Raw genomic sequence first — 22358 nt, forward strand, 5'->3', positions numbered from 1 at the left:
CATATGTTTTGAAGCACTGAAACTCCCTAGTGAACTAATGGTAGGAATATATATTCTGAACATTTCTGAATTCTGATTCTGATTCTGGCCTCACCCCTTAGAGGAGAGAACATATAGGGGATTGATATCAGTTTAGCCATGAAATTCACTAACGTGTTCAGTGCTTACTAATTCTGATTTCTGTTCTGAAACCTGCAAAGTCTGAATTCTGATTTCTGTCATGAAATACGAATTTCTGTATACTATTGTATTACTGTTTCTGTTGAAAACGATTTCGAAAACTGGGAGTTAATCCCGCCCCTGCTTACTGAGTGACAATCATATCACTCACCCACCAAACCCATCTCAAATAAGAGTACTGAAGAGATGTTAGAAGAAGAAGAGCAGATCCAGTTCTGGGGCTGGTGAAGAAGACTGTTGTTCTCAGTTTATGTTTATTTTTATTCCGCTGCATCTGTTAAGATACTGTAATATTTGGTTTTACATTTCCGCTGTAAAACATCAGCATTCGAGTTGTAACAGACAATTGATTTATTTCGTATTATGAATAAAAGACTGGTTTATGAGATTCTGTACTTCTGAGGCTTGTTGTTTTCGAATGTAATATTTGAGAGCAACGCCGGTGTCAACCAACCCCCGTCCCGGGGCGTGACACCTTATTTATTCTGTAGACCTACAGAAATCGAGCCCGACATTGACAGATTTGCCAGTAGTACGGGAGTTTGCTGATGTTTTTCCTGACGAGATTCCGGGGCTACCTCCAGCCCGAGAGGTTGATTTCAGCATAGATCTCGTTCCAGGTACCGTTCCTATTTCGAGAGCTCCGTATAGGATGGCGCCGATAGAGTTGAAAGAATTAAAAGTACAGTTGGAAGATTTGCTGGCCAAGGGATATATCAGACCTAGTGTATCTCCTTGGGGCGCACCAGTGTTATTTGTGCGAAAGAAAGATGGTTCGATGCGATTGTGTATCGATTACAGGAAACTGAACAAGGCAACGATAAAGAACAAGTATCATTTGCCTCGTATCGACGACTTATTTGATCAGTTGCAGGGATCATCTATCTATTCTAAGATTGATTTGAGATCCGGATATCACCAGCTCAGAGTTCGAGACGTTGATATACCGAAGACAACATTCCGAACCAGGTATGGACATTACGAATTTATTGTCATGCCTTTTGGTTTAACGAATGCTCCAGCGGTATTTATGAGTTTGATGAACCGCATCTTTCAGAGGTACTTGGATGAGTTTGTGATTGTTTTTATTGATGATATTTTGGTATATTCTAAGAATCTGAATGAGCATGCCAATCATTTGAGAATTGTGTTGCAAACACTGAGAAATGAAAGATTATATGCTAAGCTGTCAAAATGTGAGTTTTGGCTGAGACATGTTGTCTTCCTGGGTCATATCATATCTGGAAATGATATTTATGTGGATCCGAGTAAAGTTGAAGCTGTGATCAGTTGGCTAAGACCGACTTCTGTGCCTGAGATACGCAGTTTCATGGGTCTAGCAGGGTACATAGAAGATTTATCAAAGATTTCTCCAGCATTGCGAAACCGATTACCCAATTGACACAGAAGAATGCTCCGTTTGTGTGGTCTGAGGATTGTGAGTCTGGCTTCCTAGAGTTGAAGAAGAGGCTGACCAGTGCACCTGTCTTGATGATTCCTTCAGGTACTGGCGATTTCATTGTTTATTGTGATGCATCTCACAGAGGGTTGGGGTGTGTCCTTATGCAGCGAGGTCATGTGATAGCATATGCCTCTAGACAACTGAAGCCACACGAGATTCGATACCCCATTCATGATCTCGAATTGGCGGCTATCGTATTTACATTAAATATTTGTCGTCATTATCTTTATGGCAAGAAATTTGAGATCTATTCTGATCATAAAAGCTTAAAGTATCTATTTTCTCAGTCAGAGTTGAACATGAGGCAGCGTAGATGGTTGGATCTATTGAAAGACTTTGATTGCGAAATCAAATACTATCCAGGGAAGTCAAATGCAGCAGCAGACGCCTTGAGTCGAAAGGTTTGTGCTTTATCCTTGTCGACGATAGGAGTGACTAATATGATTGAAGACTGTTGTTTGTCTGGATTAGCATTTGATACAGGTAGTAGACCACTACGACTTGCTTCGATTCAAATTGAGCCAGACTTGATTATGAGGATCAAAGAAGCACAAAGAAGTGATCTGAATGTTCAGAAATCGATTGAGATGGTTCGATCAGGACATTTGTCAGAATATCAGGTACGTAATCATGTTCTGTACGTGAATAACCGTCTTGTAGTACCAAATGTTTCAGATTTGAGGCATCAAATTCTGTCAGAAGCGCATTGTAGTCGGTTCAGCATCCATCCTGGTGGCAAAAAGATGTACAATGACTTGAAGACACAATTCTGGTGAAAACAGATGAAATCAGACATTGCAGGATTTGTGTCTAAGTGCTTGAATTGCCAACGGGTAAAGGCCGAGAGAAAGAAGCCCGGAGGTCTACTTCAGAGTTTGTCTATTCCTGAATGGAAATGAGATCACATTTCCATGGATTTCGTGACGAAGTTACCTCGATCATCCCGGGGCTGTGACGCGATTTGGGTCATTATTGACAGATTAACCAAATCAGCGTGTTTTATTCCATACAAAATGACGTACCGACACGATCAGATGGCTGCGATATATGTCAAAGAGGTAGTCAGATTGCATGGTGTGCCGAAGTCTATCGTATCAGATCGTGATCCACGATTCACTTCACACTTCTGGCACAGTTTGCAGCAAGCTCTAGGTACGACATTACACTTGAGTACTGCTTATCATCCCCAGACAGATGGACAGTCAGAGCGGACTATCCAGACTTTAGAAGACATGCTGAGAGCTGTAGTGTTAGACTTTGGCACTAGTTGGCAAGATTCACTTCCACTTTGTGAATTCTCGTACAACAACAGTTATCAGACGAGTATTGAGATGGCACCGTTTGAAGCTTTATATGGCAAGAAGTGCAGATCTCCGTTGTACTGGGATGATATATCTGAGATACCAGAACTTGGGCCTGATATGATTCGAGAGATGACTGAGAAGGTGAAGATAATCCAGACGAGAATGAAAACAGCACAGCATAGGCAAGCCAAATATGCCAATATCAGACGTAGACCGCTTGTATTTGAAGAAGGGGACATAGTATTCTTGAAGATTTCTCCCTGCAGAGACATTGTAAGATTTGGCAAGCGTGGGAAGTTGTCTCCCCGATACATCGGTCCATACGAGATTCTGGAAAAGATTGGCGATCGAGCATATCGATTGGCTCTTCCTCCTTCTCTATCCGGGATACATGACGTTTTTCATGTATCGATGTTACGTAGATATATGCCGGATATTTCTCATGTCATTCCACCTGATGAAGCTGAGCTTGATCAGACTTTGAGTTATGTTGAACAACCGATACAAATTCTTGATCGGAAAGAAAAACAACTCAGAACGAAGACTATTCCGCTAGTGAAAGTCCAGTGGAGTCGTCATGGCATCGAAGAAGCGACTTGGGAGACAGAAGCAGATATGAGATAGATGCATACCAAGTTATTCTCATGATGTGAGTATTTTATTCAGCTTTTGATTATAATGCTGTTTTTATACGTTTTGATTGATTGATTTCAAGTTCGAGGACGAACTTATATCTAAGACGGAGAGAAATGTAATGCCCTAGATTGTATGTGAATAAGATGAGATGATGAAATATTGCATGAATGAGAGACCGCACCTGCACTTTATTTTAGACTGCACCCGCGGTCATTAATTCTAGATTTTGAAGGTGAGGCCGAAGGGACACCGCACCCGCGGTCCAAGAAGGAGTGCACCCGCGGTAGATGTCCAGTAGGGTACCTATTTTGACATTAAGGTCACCGCACCCGCGGTCTAGATGCACCGCACCCGCGGTCGACGATTTTAGAAAATGAAAAGACAGGCCGTGAGTTGAGCGCACCTGCGCTGATGAAGCCACCGCACCCGCGGTCATACATGGTGCTTGAAAAATAAGACACTTGCCTCAGCCATGCAATTTAATGTGTATGTGTCTTCATTTCCTCAGATTTGAGCAGCAAGAAACGAGAGAAACTTTAGAGAATTTCCTTTCAAGTGCAAGGTTTCTTTTCATCTTATAATGGAGCTTGTTCAAGATTTAGCCATCCACTTAAATCCAATTTCAGTTTTGAGCTCCTCTCTTCAAGGGCTATCTAAGGATATTGATATTGGTAAGGTTCGTATTCGAGACTTCGACATCGACAGACATTGTACGACGAAAGGTATAATTCATGTTTTGTTTGGGGAAGACACAACTCAAATGAGATTCAGTTTGAGTTTCCCAACAAAATCACATACTAGATTAGTTGTTTATCTTTTGATATGATTATGATTTGTTTATAGATTATATTCAAATCTTTTGATATGATTATGCGTTTATAGATTTATATTCATGCATTTGAGATAGGAAAGTCATTGGCAGATTTGCCAAACTTCTAGACGTTCGGTGTATCGACGCATAGGAGCAGACATCCTCCGATTGTAGACATTCGATACAGACATGACCGAAGTCTAGGAATAAGACGTACAGTTACCCCGATTGGGAGGGTAGATGACAGACAGTGACGTCTTATTCACACCGGGATCCCTAGAGTAGAGTCGAGTCGAGTCAAGACATGAATTGATTTAAATTGCATGTTTATATAGATTGGTTTCATAGACTATGGAGCCCATTATTATTGCTTTCATTCATGATTTATGATTATGTATCAGCATGCATACATGTTTTATACTGGGATTTGTTCTCACCGGAGTTTCCGGCTGTTGTTATGTCTGTATGTGTGCATAACAACAGGTGGGGCAGGATCAGGGTCGCGACAGAGATGAGAGATGGACATAGCGTGGTGATCACGGGCGTAGCAGATGAACTAGTAGTTGTACTTTTGACATATACTGTACTTAAATACTGGTTTGTAGAATATGGATAAAACAAGACATGTATATTATGTTTGTTGTAACGAAATAAATATAGAACTATATTTTGCTTAAATTATAAACATTTGATTTAATGTTAAAAGCAAAATTTTGACCCGTATTTTTGAACAATGATCCAATTAATCCCGAAAAGAACTGAGTTAGAACCCGGGTCCCCACACCCGCATTATCTAATTTGATTGACATTATTTTATTTTGTATGTCATAAATCTTAACAACATTTAAAACACATCTATCTACCTATAGTGTATGCATTGTGTGACGATTCTAAATAATCTAACGCTAATTTTTTTTTTGCATAATCCTAATTTAATCAATCCAATTACATGTAACAGTAAGATAAGATTTATATTTCAAATTAGTCTAAATATCAGTTGTCAAACTAATTATACAAAAAAAATTTGAAAAAAAAAAATTTTAATATTTCTTTATATTCCTTATACATATCAAAGGAATATTTTTTAAGTGTGTGTCTAGAAATATTGTGAAAATCATGTTGAATAATACTAGTAAATTCAACAAAATATTATTCTTTAGTCAGCTATTATAAAAGGTTGACAACATTTCATAAATGATAGCTTTTCGAGAAATTTTTTTCTAATTGTGAAAGCTTTACAACTTAAAAGATTAATTTGTTGTAGGGTTGTTTCCCTACTAAATGGTTGTAAATTATCAATGTCAAGTTTATGTACCTTGACTACATAATTTTTTCAAAGTGCATATACCACCGGAACGACACCCATTTTGTAAGATTATTTGGTTTTGCAAATTTTACATACGACAAAAGAGTTATTTGTTCCTTCTTTTTCAATATCGAAGTGATCTCAAACTTTGATTCGCTTTGCTCGAGCTGTCTTTGTGCTCGTTGCCATCGTGTTCCTTGCTCGAGCATACGAGGGTGTCCTTACATCTTTGTTAGGGAGTTCTATGATTTCTTCTTCATGACCAAGTTTGACTTCATCAAAGTCGAGGATGTAGCTGAAATGTTCATCAAAATCGAAAATGTATTCATCTCCATGACCACTACGGTTTGAAGATGACGTCATTGAAATTCGAATTATTTACATGAGTAACTTGCTAAATCTAAAGTAAATAATAATAAGAGAATATTTAGCATGAATAAAATTATAACAAAACTTACTGAATTTACGTTTACAGATAACATCAAAAAGAGAATTGAAAATAATAAGTGATTGTGATAATTTCTTAACTTAAATGCAAATTTTATTTGACAATTTTTTCTGTATATATATTTTTATCATAGAATCACCAAAGACACTGAAATCATTATATATTAATTAAATTATTATGTTTAATGTAATTATCTTAAGTTATACTCAACGTTTCCTTGTAATTTTAAATTCATCTATGAATGCACGAGCCATATTGCTTAGATAACCAATTAGTAACTTGGTAATAAAATAGGCAATTTGGTGAAGAAGAAAATGTCAAAATCAAAAAGAAAATCACAGTGAAAAATGTGTTGTCCATAAATACTTAGACCAAATTAACTATGAGCCCATATAAAAAAAAATCCTAAAATTGAAAAATAAAAATGATAACAGAAGAATATTGAAATTCGAAAACATAGAATACGGGACAAATAGAAAAGAATAAATTTTCAATTTTCTTTTTTCGTTAATATTTTTTTTTTGTTTTCGAGATCGAAAAATCAAACAGATAACGTGCCTTTAATACAAAAAAAATGTTTATACAAAAAGCTAAACAAACATAAAATAAAATTTCGGAGGGAAAATATTTAAAAAAAAATTAGAAATGATGTATGGTACTTTAGAATCACGTCTCATTTTTTTGTACAAATAAAGTTCTAAAAAAAACACTCTAGTGAAGCTCAATTTACTCACAAGACTTTCTAGTGGGTGTAAGTTCAAGAAGACTTGCGATTTTCAGAGATAGCGAGTTTTTACCATAGAATCGGGCAGTCATAGCTTAGATGAAGAGGTCGAAAGTGAGTGCTTGACCAACTCCCTTCGTAAGATCTTCCCTGCCGGAGATTTTGGTATCGAGTTGATAAATGCAACACGTCGGATCTTTTTATGAGGAGCAACCTGGAAGACAGCAAGGAACAGCGCGTTGTTTCATACAGTGAAAGTAAAATAACAGTAGAGTTTGCCAAACAATCCCAGAGTTTTACAGCATTGATCTTTTCTACCGAACCGTTTTAAACACATATTTCATTTACACGAGAAATGCTTCTCATCAAAAGACATGGTTTTCCATACCTGTTTTGCAATGAGATCCATTATTTGAGTGGCAGAGATGGTGCTGCCAGGTTTTCTCACAACATATGCCATTGGAATCTGACCAGCTTCTTCATCCGGATACCTGCACGATCTCAAACATAGATGAAAGGGTCAAAACACGAATGATAGCTCGTAGAGGTAATCAATCAACAACTTTGTAATGTAAAGTAATCAAAGAAGACCAGTTATATATTCCAGATGTATACCAACAGAGTTAAGCATCATATGTGAAGTAGCAAATGAAACAATATTAAATTTGACACAAAAAAGGGATTTTCATGTTCATTTTTTGATGCTCCTGTTGGAGAGTTGAAGGATGAAGAAATACGTCTTGTTTAATGGGAAGTGCAAGGAGAAAGAAGTTTATTTTTTAAGTTCAAAATCGCTTTTACTTCAGACTCCTATGATTTTGAAATATTTTCGCTTTCTCAATAGAGATAACTAGTTGCAAACTTGAGGTAGATTTAGATTGACTGCTCAATAACTGCAATAAATTAAAAAGAACAAGACAAACTAAAGAATTCAGATTCCAAAAAACAAAATTCATACGGAATCACTGCTGCATCAGCAATATCAGGAATCGATTGAAGCAAATGTTCCAACTCAGCTGGAGGAACCTGTAATATATCTTCTCATTATTTGTCAGATAACATTATATGGACAAACTTAAGCCTCAAAGATTTCTTAGAATACGACAAGCACCTGATACCCCTTGTATTTGATCAGTTCTTTTAACCGATCAACAATAAAGAGAAACCCATCCGAGTCAAAATAGCAGAGATCTCCAGTCTTCAGCCAGCCTTCTGAATCCAAGGTTTCAGCTGTAGCTGCTTCATTACCCAGGTAACCTGTCAAGAAGATTCTTTTGTCAAACTAAAATATTGCAGAGGTGATATGAAAGACCAAATATCAAGTCTCATCAATTTATCACCTTTCATAATCGCAGGCCCTCGTAACCATAATTCTCCCCGTTTTCCCGGAGGTAAGGCCTCTCCAGAATCAGGATCCACTATCTTGGCTTCCAAGTTCTCACCCAAACGACCAGCAGATCCATAACGAGCCGCCTCCTCGGGCCCTATGGTTCGTGTTGCCGCCCCTGCAGTCTCAGTCATGCCATAACCCTGAAAATAAAGAAAATAAATAGATGACACATATCTTTAAGGACAAAATGAGTTTCAATAGCATTCCTTTTGAGAATCAGAAATAAAGAGTATCATCTCTAGAATCAGAGTTTCATTCCATGATTTACCTCAGTTGATGATCAAAGAATCCAGATCCAGTCCAGTTCGATGATTATACTTTCAATAAATTCATATTCAACAAATTGAATTTAGTACACATATTTTGACCATAAACAGCAATCAGAAACCTACAAGTTGATGCTTTTTAAAATTTTCGAAGATAAGATATCCCTCGAGATTGATCGATAAGATCTATTCAACAACAAATAAAGCCTCTAACCAATAACCCATTTCCAATCTCAAATAAGAATCATAACTGTCACAAGCACAATCCGTGCAAAGGCGCATGAGTATCAGAAAGCCTAAGCGTAAAGTGAGCCATAGCCAAAGGGTCATGCGCCCTAAGCGTAAAGTGAGGCATAGCCAAAGGGGCAATATGGTAGAACTAATATTTGAAAACAATATAACACAAAAAACCAAATATATACCTTACAAACCGTTGGCCGACGATAATCAGTCTATTAACAAATATAAATTACTATCATCCTGCATTTCACTTTGGATTTACTGTCCTAATACAAAATGTCTTGGGCCAATTATGCGCATCAGGGTTGGAGGTTTCATGGTAAAGTCGGCTTTTTGGCAAAAGGTTGAGCCTTGGCTCACGTCGAAGCGCAAAGGACGAGCCTCGACCTCAGGGATAAAAGCATGCCTATAACATATATAACAAGAATCACCTAGATGAGGCATTTTTAGGAATTTCAAATTGGTTAAATCAATTCATCAAGCAGAGACTTCAGCCAATTTTTGGGACTAAAAGTTTCCACACATAAGCAACAAATACGAGCATGAAGATATTGTTTTCGCTTATCAGATTGAAGCATCTTGGATCAGTCAAAATCCCAACTCCCACGAACCACAATAGCATGCATATAAGTCCAAGTTCAAGTCAAGAACTTGCAACCATCTGCAACTCTTATCCATCGAACTTGTTTTCTTTAATTGACATCTCATCTTTCATACATATTTTATAAAGAAATCAGAATGCATTCAATTATAGCTGCTTGGACATATAAAATAATGAAAAAACCAATCTTGACTATATTACTTAATAGGAGAACGCATTTTGGACCTAAACTATCAACTTTCAATAAAAAAATCAAGACATGTTTGGATAAATCCCACGGATAGGAAAGCAAATGAACTTTAGCAACAAATTATAATTATAATAAAGATTAAAGACACTACCAATCTAATTATTATCATTAAGACATAAAAAATGAAATTAACTTTCGCATTGCATGTGGGCTTGTACCATATCAATACTATTCTACCTGGTAAATTTCCACGTGAGGGAATTTAGCCTTGAACTTCTCGGAAACCTCCTTCCCCAGCGGAGCTCCGCCGGAGCCCACTGTCTGCAAGGAGCTCAGGTCGTACTTTGCCACCAAATCCGACTTCACCATAGCCACCACCAGCGGAGGAGCCACCGGGATATACGTCACCCTGTACCTTTCCACAGCTTCTAACATCTTCAGAAAATCGAATTTCTCCATCAGCACTACGCTCTCCCCCATCGACGCAGCCCTTATAATCATGAAAAACCCGAACACGTGGAACAACGGCAATGTGAATATCGAAACCGGGTGCACATAAACACCATTTTCTTCCTCTTTTGCTTTCTCCTTGTAGGCTAAATTATGGTGATAAAATCCAGCGATCACCGCTATCAAGTTACGGTGAGTTAGAACGACGCCTTTCACTTTACCCGTCGTGCCGGAAGAGTAGAGAATCGCGGCGTGGTCACATTGATTCACAACGACGTTGGTTGCACTGCCCGAAGCTTTCGCCTCGAGCATGGAGATAAATTTCGGGGAATCAAGGAGGACTAACGGGAGATTCGGCGGAAGCTTCTGGGCGGTGGCTGAGGTGGCGAAGAAGATGGCGGGTTTACTGAGTTCGATTTGGTGAGTTATCTCCGATGGAGAAGATAACGGACTGGAAGGCGAAACGGTGATACCCAGAGAGAGGAGGGAGAAATAGAGGACTGGAACGTGGAAGGAGGGCGGCGCGAGGATAAAAGCCACGTCGTTCTTGGAGAGATAAGGATAAAGTGAATTGAGGGAAGACGAAAGGGACCGGACTTGGCGGAGGAACTCTGCGTAGGTGAGGCGGTGGCCGGTTGCGGCGTCTATGAGGAAGTGGGTGGTGGAGAGGGCACTGGAGGTGGGGGTGGTGGGAGAATGGAGGAGGGAGAGGGTGTAATCGACGATGGAAAGGGGTTGTGAGAGCGGTGGCAGAGTGACGGCGGCGCGTAGGCTGTGGTAAATCTTGGTTTGGGGACAGTAGCCATTGTTGGGGTCGGGGGAGAGTGGCTGAGTTTCCGCCATGAAAATGAGCTCGGGAGAGCGGAAAAGAGCATTTTCTTAATGAAATAGGCCATTAAATAATTGATTTTGGGTGGCAAAAATTTATGATGGCTAGTGCACAGTCCACACACACATGATAAATTCTGTCTTTTTTATTTTTTTAATTCAATAAAATCTATTTAATAAAAAAAAATTAATTATATATATAATATATTGAATAATTTGTTCTATAACAAATAAAATTTATGGGTGGAAAATATCACAAGTTTCGAGTATGCAATACAAAAGGGAAATTCTTAGAATGTAGGAGGTCAGATTTAATTAAAAAAAATTAATAAATAAATTTGTAAATATATATCAGATTATCGATAAAATATGACATCGAAATTATATAAATATTCTATCCTCTCATATATTTAGGGCAAAAACTTGTGTGAGACGGTCTCACGAGTCATATTTGTGAGACAGATCTCTTATTTGGGTCGTCCATGAAAAAGTATTATTTTTTATGCTAAGAGTATTACTTTTTATTGTGAATATGAGCAGGGTTGACCCGTCTCACGGATTAAGATCCGTGAGACGGTCTCACATGAGACCCACTATTTATTTAAAGTTATGTATGTTTTCACACAGATTAAGGTTTATATATGTTTTTACATAAATTAATTAAGAAGTTATTTGAAAAGTATGTTTTATAATAAAGGTTTTTATTTTATTTATATTTAATGAATGTTTTAATAAAATAAAAAATATTGAAATTGGTTAATGTATTTAAAGATGACGATGGATTTATAAAATAATGGAGAAAATAATATTAAATATGAAAAGTTCACTGTTATTTGGTATGGGTGAAAATGGAAATGCAGATTTTATATTTGAAAATGATGTGTAACTATTTTATTATAAATAGGGCAAAAAAAAAAACTTATATAAAACTGTCTCACAGATTGTATTTTGTGATACAGATCTCTTATTTGGGTCATCCATGAAAAAGTATTACTTTTTATGTTAAAAGTATTATTTTTTCTTGTGAATATCGGTAGGGTTGACCCGTCTCACATATAAAGATTCGTGAGAACGTCTCACAACAGACATACTCTAAAATAAATAGGTTAATGAGATTATAGGTTAGGGTATTAATTTGAGGTTATATCTAATTAGATTATTAATTTTCACACCTATTTTAGGTTCAAACAAATAAATATTGATTATTTAATATACATTAGTGTTCATTTGAACACGCAACGTGTCTATATAATTGAAATATTTATATTAACATTATAAATTTTTTATTTTCAGGTTAATTATTTTTTCATATTTACAGTATAATTATAATTTTTTAAAAAAGTTTAGTAGTTAATATAGTGGATTAAACTTTAATTAAATAGTAAGATACTTGAAATAATATTGTAAAAAAGATCGAAATCGGATTTTTCTATCGTACATATGACGTTTTTTCTCCGCTATGATGTGGTGACATTTTATCAATTTGATAATTAATATTTGATGCCAACTTATATTAACAAACGAAGATCATATAATCTAATGATATTAAGATACAAGAAAAATAACTTCCGATATAACATAGACTAAATCGTCGAACTCAATCAAAGAGACGTGAAGAAAGTTGTGTTATTAAGCAAGCAGATGTAAAAAATTATCAGATGGTTAATAGACCAATACAAACAATTAGAATAATTGATTAGACAAACCTTTAAGAGTGGGTCTCATGTGAGACCGTCTCACGAATTTTAATTGGTGAGACGGGTCAACTCTACCCATATTCATAATAAAAAGTGATACTTTTAGCATAGAAAATAATACCTTTTCATGGATAACCCAAATAAGATATTCATCTCACGAATACGATCCGTGAAATCGTCTCACACAAGTTTTTGTCAACATTTAATCATTGGTATCTTTCGAAATAGTTTATTAAATATTCCAAACCAATCAAATTTTGGGCTAATTTAAAAATAGAGATTAAATTTATAATATACAGAGCTAGAGATGAATTTCGTTTTTTTACGGAACCTTTTTTTTAATGAAATAGTAATAAATGGTGTGCCATTGTAATATTTTATTCGGTATATTTTTTAAATAAATGAAATTTTCAAACTTTGACTTCTTTTAGTTATGACTCAATTTGGAGCTTGAAAAAGAAAATCACTTGCAACTTGAAATACTTATATTTACATGTATTTTCTAAGATAAATTCATATAGTCCTTTTTCATTTGTAAATGTTTAAAGTTGTAATTTCTTTAAAAAAATCGTATTTTATATTATATTATTGTTAGAACCAATGGAATCCGGATATCTCCACACAGGTATGATATTGTCCACTTTGGGTTTTAACCCTCATGGTTTTGCTTTTGGAACTAACCAAAAGGCCTCATACCAATTGAGATATCATTCCATCTTATAAACCCATGATCTTTCTCTAATTCTTCCAATGTGGGACTTTGGTTGCATCCCAACAATCCTCCCCTCAAACGAAGTTCCACTATTATTCTCATAGTCCGAGCCTCCCCTCAAGCCTTATTCGCCCTCCAATCGAGGTTACTCCACTTCACTGCGTTGTAGCGCACGCCTTACATGAATACCGGGAGCATCAACCACCTTGAGAGTTTAATCAAAGATTTTTTACCGGGAGCTCTCACCTCCTTCGTTTAGGTATCAAGGATTCCACCCACATGGCTCGATCTAGACCCTGGCTCTGATACCACTTATTAGGACCAATGGAATACGGATATCTCCACACAGGTATGATATTGTCCACTTTGGGTTTTAACCCTCATGGTTTTGTTTTTGAAACCACCCAAAAGGCCTCATACCAATGGAGATATCATTCCATCTTATAAACCCATGATCTTTCTCTAATTCTTCCAATGTGGGACTTTGGTTGCATCCCAACAATCCTCCCCTCAAACGAAATTCCACTATTATTCTCATAGTCCGAGCCTCCCCTCAAGCCTTATTCGCCCTCCAATCGAGGTTACTCCATTTCACTGCGTTGTAGCGCACGCCTTACATGAATACCGGGAGCATCAACCACCTTGAGAGTTTAATCAAAGATTTTTTACCGGGAGCTCTCACCTCCTTCGTTTAGGTATCAAGGATTCCACCCACATGGCTCGATCTAGACCCTGGCTCTGATACCACTTGTTAGGACCAATGGAATCCGGATATCTCCACACAGGTATGATATTGTCCACTTTGGGTTTTAACCCTCATGGTTTTGCTTTTGGAACCACCCAAAAGGCCTCATACCAATGGAGATATCATTCCATCTTATAAACCCATGATCTTTCTCTAATTCTTCCAATGTGAGACTTTGGTTGCATCCCAACAATCCTCCCCTCAAACGAAGTTCCACTATTATTCTCATAGTCCGAGCCTCCCCTCAAGCCTTATTCGCCCTCCAATCGATGTTACTCCACTTCACTGCGTTGTAGCGCACGCCTTACATGAATACCGAGAGCATCAACCACCTTGAGAGTTTAATCAAAGATTTTTTATCGGGAGCTCTCACCTCCTTCGTTTAGGTATCAAGGATTCCACCCACATGGCTCGATCTAGACCCTGGCTCTGATACCACTTGTTAGGACCAATGGAATCCGGATATCTCCACACAGGTATGATATTGTCCACTTTGGGTTTTAACCCTCATGGTTTTGCTTTTAGAACCACCCAAAAGGCCTCATACCAATGGAGATATCATTCCATCTTATAAACTCATGATCTTTCTCTAATTCTTCCAATGTGGGACTTTGGTTGCATCCCAACAATTATAGATGAAATTTCGGTGTCATCGGCTATTTTAAAAACTCGATTTCTCACTATCGTCGTAACTCGTAACTCCTATGATAATGGAAGAAATTTTCAAGGATTTAATATTGATTAAACTGATTTATCTCGAGCTAGTTGGAATTGGTTGATCGTACAGTAATAAGTATTATAATAGACAGTTTTCGAAATCATATATGTAAAAAGATTATCCAATTTATATTATTTCTTCTTACTTATGTAAAATGTATTTAATTCCCAAGACTTTATGAGCTGTTAGGTTTGGCCTAAATAACTTTTCCAGACCTAATATACAAACAAGCAATAAGGGACCACAGGTTTTTCAATTTATGTGACGACTTATTTTTACTCATTGGTTTTGGAATATTGAAGAATATATAATTTTTATCGTATATTTAAATTAAAAATAGGTCTCTTATAAGATATATTTATTTGTGAGACGAATCAACTCTACCGATATTCACAATAAAAACTAATACTCTTAACATAAAAAATAATAATTTTTCATGAATGACCCAAATAAAATATCTGTCTCACAAAATACGACATGTGAAACCGTGTCACACAAGTTTTTTTCTTAAATTAAAAAACAAAAATTTTTATATAACAAAGAAGATAAATATCAAATTCATTAGAATAAAATGTATGTAAATAACACCATAAATGATTTTCAATCTATTGGCCAACCATCGAGCTGTAATAGTAAACATTTAAGTCCCTTTACATTATCGAGAAATTGATCTTCAGTCCTCAACCGTCGATTTTTTTTGTGTTCAGTCTTTGAATACTTTTTTAGTTTCACATTTCCACTGAAAGTGTACCACATTTTCACATAAAGTATACTACATTTCGTCTGACATAGTACCACAATTTTGTTAGTAGAGAGTGAACCCAATAAAATATTTTGATTGGATTCGCAATTAAACAATTTTTTTTACCTAATCAAACGGTCAGTTGATTCGACATTTGACGCTGACCAATGACAGCTCCTCCCTTCACCCAATCATCATCACTTAAATCACATACACACACACACACACATATATATATATATATATCTTAAACCTTTTTTAAAATGCAATTATTAATATAAAAATCAAAATAAAAAAATATTTAAATCAAATACGTTTTTTAAAATGCAATAGTAAGAGAAGATTGAAATTCATCAAGGCAAATTCGTTCAAATAATTAAATAGATTTTCAAATCTATCAATCCAAACACGTTTATTCATCATTGTTGGTGAGGTGTAGACATATAGACCACACATAAAGCGATAGAATTCATTCCATGCAAGAGTGGGCCAACTGGTGGAAGCACCTACGACTATTGATTTGGCTTCATGCGAGCCTTTGGATTAACAATGGGGTTAAGTAAGGAATTGTAGCATATAAGTAAGAAACCAAGTAAGAGTCTCTACAGATGGATGATGCAGTAGCAATGAAATACATTAAGCCGTCCTCAATAGTTTCCAGAAAATTATTCTGTAACAAGTCTCAAAGCTACACCAATCAGTGTCGCAACTCACCAAAAACAAATGAATAATAAATCAGAGTACAGTGATTGTAGAAGCCGGAGGTCTTATTGTTTAGTGGACAAAAATGGCAACCTTGTTATCAGGAGAGTACCTTCTTTACCTCTGCAGTGACCTCTTGAGGAGATTTTTCTGCGGGGAGATTTGCAACAATCCCTTTCTTGTTATAGTAGTCGATAACCTATGCATTTGAAAATCCAAAGCAGTTCAGAATGTGAGGCAAAGGTAGCTAGCTAAGGATCCTAAAATTTGAAAACAATCGATTTTACCGGACTTTAGTGGAGAAAAATCCTATCTAGGTTGCTAAAAAAGCGAAATCGTGAACAATAACTAAAGTATCGAGGTGATTAAATCAAATAAGCCTCCACCAAAAACTAGAAGGTGCTCAAGCAAATTATGATTACAGCTGACCCAGCGCCAAGTTTTTCATATTCTCATATATAGGAGTTTCTTGAGTTTGAATTTGTTAACTAGCGCTTGTAGAGACGCAAAGCATGGTAAAGTGTATGCATGTCATAGAACCAAGAAACAAACCAAGATGTGTCTCTCACAGAAAAGAAAACCATTAAGGTATGACATACTAATGATTTGTACATATTATTCAATATGTACCTTCAAGCTCTGTGACAGATGAATGACTAACACAATGAATTTCCACTTCAATTCATAATCTTAAAAAGATTTTTGTACACATTTTTCAATGTGTACCTTACAAGCTCTGTGACCGATGTATGACTGAGACATTGCATTTCAATTTCAAATCATAATCTCAACATTTTAAGTCAAACTTTAAAGACATCTTAAGCCTGTGAAGTGAACCAAGGTTTTTTAGTTCTTACTTAACGGCCAAAATGTGTTCCGTTCAAGGGCTTGACCCTGGATTATGTCCAGGCACAAAGGTTCAGCCTAGGGGTTAATCTAATATATATATATATATATATATATATATATATATACACACATATACATATATTAATTAATTATGTACCTATGGAAAAAGTTAGCTCCTATATCCTAAGGCCATTCTCAAGGATCTGCAAATGCCAAACAACTTGAAAACGGATGAAATGTGCAATCACCAGTTAAAATAAAATCAAAAATCCAATTTTCTCTCTTGGCCAAAGTTGAGATCCAATGGTCGTTCTTTTTTTAAACTAAAATTTTTCAACAGATAAAACTGCAATCTATAGGCAATATTCCCCATTACACTGGACACAACCTTTAATACATTTGCTACTTGTATTGTTACTAACTTTTTTTTTTATCAATTTCGCATGAAATTAACCAGATGCTTTAGCTTCTCTATCGAATCACTTTTCTTTTTCAAAAGATTTTCAGCATACACCACGCAACTGTTAAAGCATGAACCCGAAATAAGGTATAAAAACACTTCACATCTGCATGTCTACAACATGAGATAAAAGCTTCAAAGGATTGACATTCAAAGAATGGAACAGGAAAAAGGAAAATCAAATAAAATCATACCGGTTCAGTCTGCTTATGGAAAGCCTCAAGTCTCGACTTGAGCACAGCTGCAGTATCATCCTTACGTTGAATTAAAGGCTCTCCAGTTACCTACGAAAATATTTTAAGAAATTACCTCTAGGCCTTGAAGAGAAATTCAATACACATAGTAACCGAGACAGTTCGGCTCCAAGAGAAAATAGCTACAGCTATAGATGGAACCCAAAGAAAGTTAGCATTGATAGACATAGAATAAACTCTTACATCATCGACACCAGCAACTTTAGGAGGTGCAAATTTCGTGTGGTATGAACGACCGCTAGAAGGATGGATCCAACGGCCAGTAATCCTCTCCTCCAAGATAGCATCATCAATTGCAAAGTTAAGAACTTTGTCAACCTTAGTTCCATGTTTCTCGAGCATCTCATCCAGCTGAATATAAGGAACACTAACTCATTTACAACTGTTGGAAACTGACCAAGAAACACCATTCCAAGAAAAAATAGTAAACCTTTTGTGCTTGGACAGTTGTCCTTGGAAATCCATCAAGAATAAAACCTTTATGACAGGATGGTTTCTTCAATGCATCGTCGATAATCCCCACAACCAAATCATCGGAAACAAGTTCCCCCTAAGAACTCACAAACAAACAGATGCCTTTCGTATAAGTACTTATGCATCAAAGGTCTTAGAATATAAAGCAAGGAATGTACCTTGTCCATGGCCTCTTTAGCTTTAACCCCAAGCGGAGTCTTGGCAGCCACAGCAGCTCTCAGCATATCACCAGTGGCCAGATGGCATAAGCAATATTCATCCTTAATCATTGGTGACTGAGTACCTTTCCCCGATCCTGGTGGACCTGCAAAGTTCATATAAAAGGTAAAAGGCATTATAATACTCATAAACAACTTCATCAAGCCTTACAGTTCTTGGAAACCATCTAAACAAGAGAATATTTCTTGAAACATGAGGTTGAACCAGGGTTGCATAAGAACCCAGCCGAGTCAAGCTCGAGAAAAATCATACTCAAACTTAACTACGAAAAAATAAATTGTTAAGCTCAATTAAGTAGACAACTGACTCAAGCTCAACAAAATTTTTCCAACATCAACCTAGCTAGCAAGCTTCCTCACACATCACTCGCGCTTGACTGCAGATTCATGACAAAATCTTCTTAACTTTTACAAATTTATTTGTCGAATATGCAATTATAAATATTTAACGAAATACAGTTATTTAAATAAAATTTGAATGATAATAATGATAAATTTATTTTTTTAGCTCAAGTACTCTGTGACTATTCAAGCATAAGACCTTAAACGAAGTGACACAATGACCTGTGAACAAAAGTGGAGATTAAAGGTTTTTCATCCTCAACAATTGGACACATTCAAGTTCCATGACAAAAATTTTTAGGCAATTGCCAGAAATTCAAAATGTAAAAAGATTATACTTAAAGTAGATCAACCAAATTAATGTCTTAAATTCATTTAATAAGTTATGGCTAGGCCCACTTATTTTAATTAAGTAGAGTGGCACATTTATGTTAAAACGGGTCTCAAGCTTGTTTACTTTTTATTAATTTTTCTACTATTTTCTAGACAAATTTCCGGGTTCCACTAAACAATTTTATCTTAAACCTGTTTTGTATTCTTAGCTAAAGGTTTTAATACATATATCGTATGCAAACAATTATTTTATTGAATATCGTTCATAACATCAACAAACACTATTGAGCTTCTCCAATTTGAGAGTTCTCTATTGTGTCAGTCCTTATTGAACAAAACAAAATTATCAAGGTTTGTTCTTAGTTCAATCAAGGTTCTACAATTCGCTAAGCTATAGTCAGGTGTCAAACCGGCGCTTAGGCCGCCCAGATAGAGACTAGACGCCGCTAGGCGGATTCCATGGTATCAACATAACAAATCACACTATTATAACTCCAACAAAATAACATTAAATTTAAAATGTGCTCAAAATTAGACAACTAATAGAATATCACAAATTTACTTCAGTTCTCCATAATTTTGAACAACTTGTTTATCATCGGACACAAACTCGATAACATCATTGTAATCCTCTTTTTTTCTTCGGATGCAAAATCATCTCGTGAAGTTTTCTCACTCTAGAATGCAAACGAAGATGAAGTGTGGCGTGTCAAGGAAAGCCAACAAATTGCATTTTTTGTTGGACTTTGGTTGAAATACTATAAAAAATTTACCTTTAATTTTTTTAAAATTAGACTTTTAATTATAAACTTTTCAAACAAAACTCCACCCAAAAAAAGTAATTTTTCGGTGCGGTCGTCCGACGCCTAGAACCGCCTAAGGCATCTAGGCATCCTTGCCGCCTAGGTTGGCCAACTAGCACTTTTTCGGTGCGATCGGCCGGCGCCTAGGGCCTAGGCGGCCAAATTGGTCGAATTTTAAAACACTAACTGCAATCAACCCAAACAAGGCGTCCTTGCTGCCTAGGCTGGCCGATTGCCACTTTTTTTGTGCGGACGGCCAGCGCCTAGAGGCTAGGCAGTCGCCCAGTCCGAATTTTAGAACATTGACTGCAATCAATCCAAACTTAACATTTTCGGAATTTCGAAGGAGCGATATTCAATAACTAAAAAACAAACCTCGGTGAAATTCGGTTTGCAATTCTTATATAATCGTTGGGTCAATTTCCCAACAAGATTTATCATTCAGAATCATGGGTTGATATCGTGATGTTTGGGTTAAATACTTAAATTACAGACATTCTAAGGAAATTGTTTTGAATTTTGATGCAGGACCTTTCTACATATTTTGATGCAGGACTTTTCAACATATTTCCGGATTACTCATCATTAAAGCTTGAGCTTGAGTCAAGCATTGGTCAAGGCCAATCTAATCACGAGGGTGTGCACCACTAGGTTGACAAGTTCTAAAACTTCACGTAGTTTGAGGATAGGTCGGTTTATTGGTGTATGTGTCGTCCACAACAGGAGATTCTAAAACCTTAAATGATGCAGCAGAATTCTTATGCACAAAGACTAGCAAATACACACATAAACTGCCACTCCAAATTATGTGCAAATCCTGGTGAGAAAATTAAGTCCCACAGATCCGAGCTTTTGGATACTTCATCAAGAAGTCACCTGCCACTCTAAAAAACCAGAACAAAAAACTAAACAAAAAATACAGTGATTCACACAGAACTATTCAGATTTCAACTTAAAATCCAAAGTCGCCCATTATTCCAAGCAACAAAACCTAATAAATTAAACACTTTGTTAACTAGTCAATATGCATCATTTGGTCTTGAAACAATCGTCACGTCCACTAGATTCAATACATTTACCAAAAAAACGTATCATTCACACAAACACACATGCATATACTGTAATTGATCAACATAGTTTCACAAGATAAACAATTTTCAAAGCATTATCTATCTTCCGAAAGTAAATCTAAGTTAAATTGTCGATACAAAATTACAACTCCGGCGCGTCCCATCGATCATATAAACCCGATTCAATAACTGTAACCATGAAAAACAGCTCGAAAACCTAAAACCCATTAAATGAAAGAGGAAAAAAACTTCATTAAAAAATGAACGCACCAACGAGGATGAGGCGTTTATCGGGCTTGGTGGAGCACTTCATACGTCGGAGAAGCTCCGTCATGAGATCCACCGACGGTACATCCTCCAGATTGTCCATTCTGGTCTCCTCCCTTGCTGCGTACTGGTGGTGGGTGAGAAAATACGCAAAGAGATGAAATCTTTGCTTGCGTTCTCCGACTTTCGGAGGTTTTGATGTTTGATGGAATGAGACGATTTTGCCCCTATCAAATTGATTATTTGATTTGAATAATAAATTATTTTATTTATAATAATAAATATAATAATTTTAAAACTAACCCAATCTGCATTGTTATAGTAAATTACAAATTTTGAGAAAGAATAGGTTTTTTAATAGTTTTTTTGAGATGATCTCATTTATTTTTATTCATTAGACGAGTTAATCATGTTTATATTTATAATAATAAATAATATTTTCGACATAAAAATAATATTTTTTCATGAGTGACCCAAATAGAAAATCTGTTTCGAAACATTGGAAAAGAAGGGCTCGAGAGAAGGGGAGGGATGAACTGGAAGCTTCGGCCTCAAACTCTATATCTGGAAATAAAAGGGCACCAGTGTACGATCCCTCAGCACAGGAGTACACGAGCCCTGTCAAGAAAAAGGTGAAGGATGGAGACGAGCACTTGAGTTCACTTGATAAAACGGTGGGTGTTGCTTCGCAACCCCACCGACAACCATGAGTATCATGATTTGGAATACTCGGGGGCTTGGGAACCCACGGGCATTCCGGGAATTGGGGCGATTTATCGCCGAAAAGAAATCCACTCTCTTATTTCTTAGTGAAACAAAAATGAGAGAGGTTCATTGTAGATATTGGAAAAATAAACTGGGATTCTCGGGTTGCTTTATGGTTGACTGTAGGGGAAGAAGTGGTGGCCTAGCACTGTTGTGGAAGGAGCCCTTCTCTGTGCTGGTTAAATCATACTCACATGGACATATTGATTGTCTAGTTCAAGAAAAAGATCGGGTATGGCGCTTCACAGGTTTCTATGGACAGCCTGAAACACATCTTCGTCACTTATCTTGGGAGCTTTTGCATCGACTTCGGGGCTTGACAGAACTGAGAATGATGCCTTGGCTGGTAGGAGGAGATTTTAACGAAATAT

The 22358-nt window shown here is 36.5% G+C and overlaps 2 protein-coding genes across 4 annotated transcripts; both read right to left on the reverse strand.

Moving 5' to 3' along the window:
• Positions 1–5709: 5709 nt before the first annotated feature.
• On the reverse strand, positions 5710–10886 carry LOC140803355 (4-coumarate--CoA ligase-like 9). Of its 3 annotated transcripts, none has more exons than XM_073159210.1 (7): positions 9796–10886; positions 8212–8401; positions 7983–8128; positions 7830–7897; positions 7260–7362; positions 6945–7085; positions 5710–5994 (listed from the first exon to the last, which is right to left on the reverse strand). In XM_073159210.1, the coding sequence occupies exons 1-6, from the start codon at positions 10849–10851 to the stop codon at positions 6960–6962; spliced, it is 1689 nt and encodes a 562-aa protein (XP_073015311.1). In that variant the 5' UTR covers positions 10852–10886; the 3' UTR covers positions 5710–5994; positions 6945–6959. The 3 variants fall into 3 exon arrangements, with proteins under 3 accessions (XP_073015311.1, XP_073015312.1, XP_073015310.1); XM_073159211.1 differs by having other exon boundaries at positions 5710–6039; XM_073159209.1 differs by lacking the exon at positions 5710–5994 and having other exon boundaries at positions 6754–7085; positions 9796–10885.
• A 5048-nt stretch (positions 10887–15934) lies between these two features.
• LOC140803356 (adenylate kinase 4-like) lies at positions 15935–21441 on the reverse strand. The gene is made up of 6 exons (XM_073159212.1): positions 21226–21441; positions 18348–18493; positions 18146–18265; positions 17899–18066; positions 17656–17745; positions 15935–16351 (listed from the first exon to the last, which is right to left on the reverse strand). The coding sequence occupies exons 1-6, from the start codon at positions 21323–21325 to the stop codon at positions 16253–16255; spliced, it is 723 nt and encodes a 240-aa protein (XP_073015313.1). The 5' UTR covers positions 21326–21441; the 3' UTR covers positions 15935–16252.
• Between the last annotated feature and the right edge of the window lie 917 nt (positions 21442–22358).

This window comes from Primulina eburnea, chromosome 10 (assembly GCF_022965805.1).
Source record: "Primulina eburnea isolate SZY01 chromosome 10, ASM2296580v1, whole genome shotgun sequence".
Classification (NCBI taxonomy): Eukaryota; Viridiplantae; Streptophyta; class Magnoliopsida; order Lamiales; family Gesneriaceae; genus Primulina; species Primulina eburnea.

Excerpts from the sequence above, each read along its gene's own strand:
- LOC140803355 (XM_073159210.1), bottom strand. The coding sequence starts at position 10,851 with ATGGCGGAAACTCAGCCACTCTCCCCCGACCCCAACAATGGCTACTGT. Across the intron at positions 8,402-9,795 it reads CTCACGTGGAAATTTACCAG|GGTTATGGCATGACTGAGAC; the intron begins GTAGAATAGTAT and ends CTTTATTTTCAG. Across the intron at positions 7,086-7,259 it reads TGGATCTCATTGCAAAACAG|GTTGCTCCTCATAAAAAGAT; the intron begins GTATGGAAAACC and ends GCTGTCTTCCAG.
- LOC140803356 (XM_073159212.1), bottom strand. The coding sequence starts at position 21,325 with ATGGACAATCTGGAGGATGTACCGTCGGTGGATCTCATGACGGAGCTT. Across the intron at positions 18,266-18,347 it reads CTAAAGAGGCCATGGACAAG|GGGGAACTTGTTTCCGATGA; the intron begins GTACATTCCTTG and ends GTGAGTTCTTAG. Across the intron at positions 17,746-17,898 it reads AAGTTGCTGGTGTCGATGAT|GTAACTGGAGAGCCTTTAAT; the intron begins GTAAGAGTTTAT and ends ATATTTTCGTAG.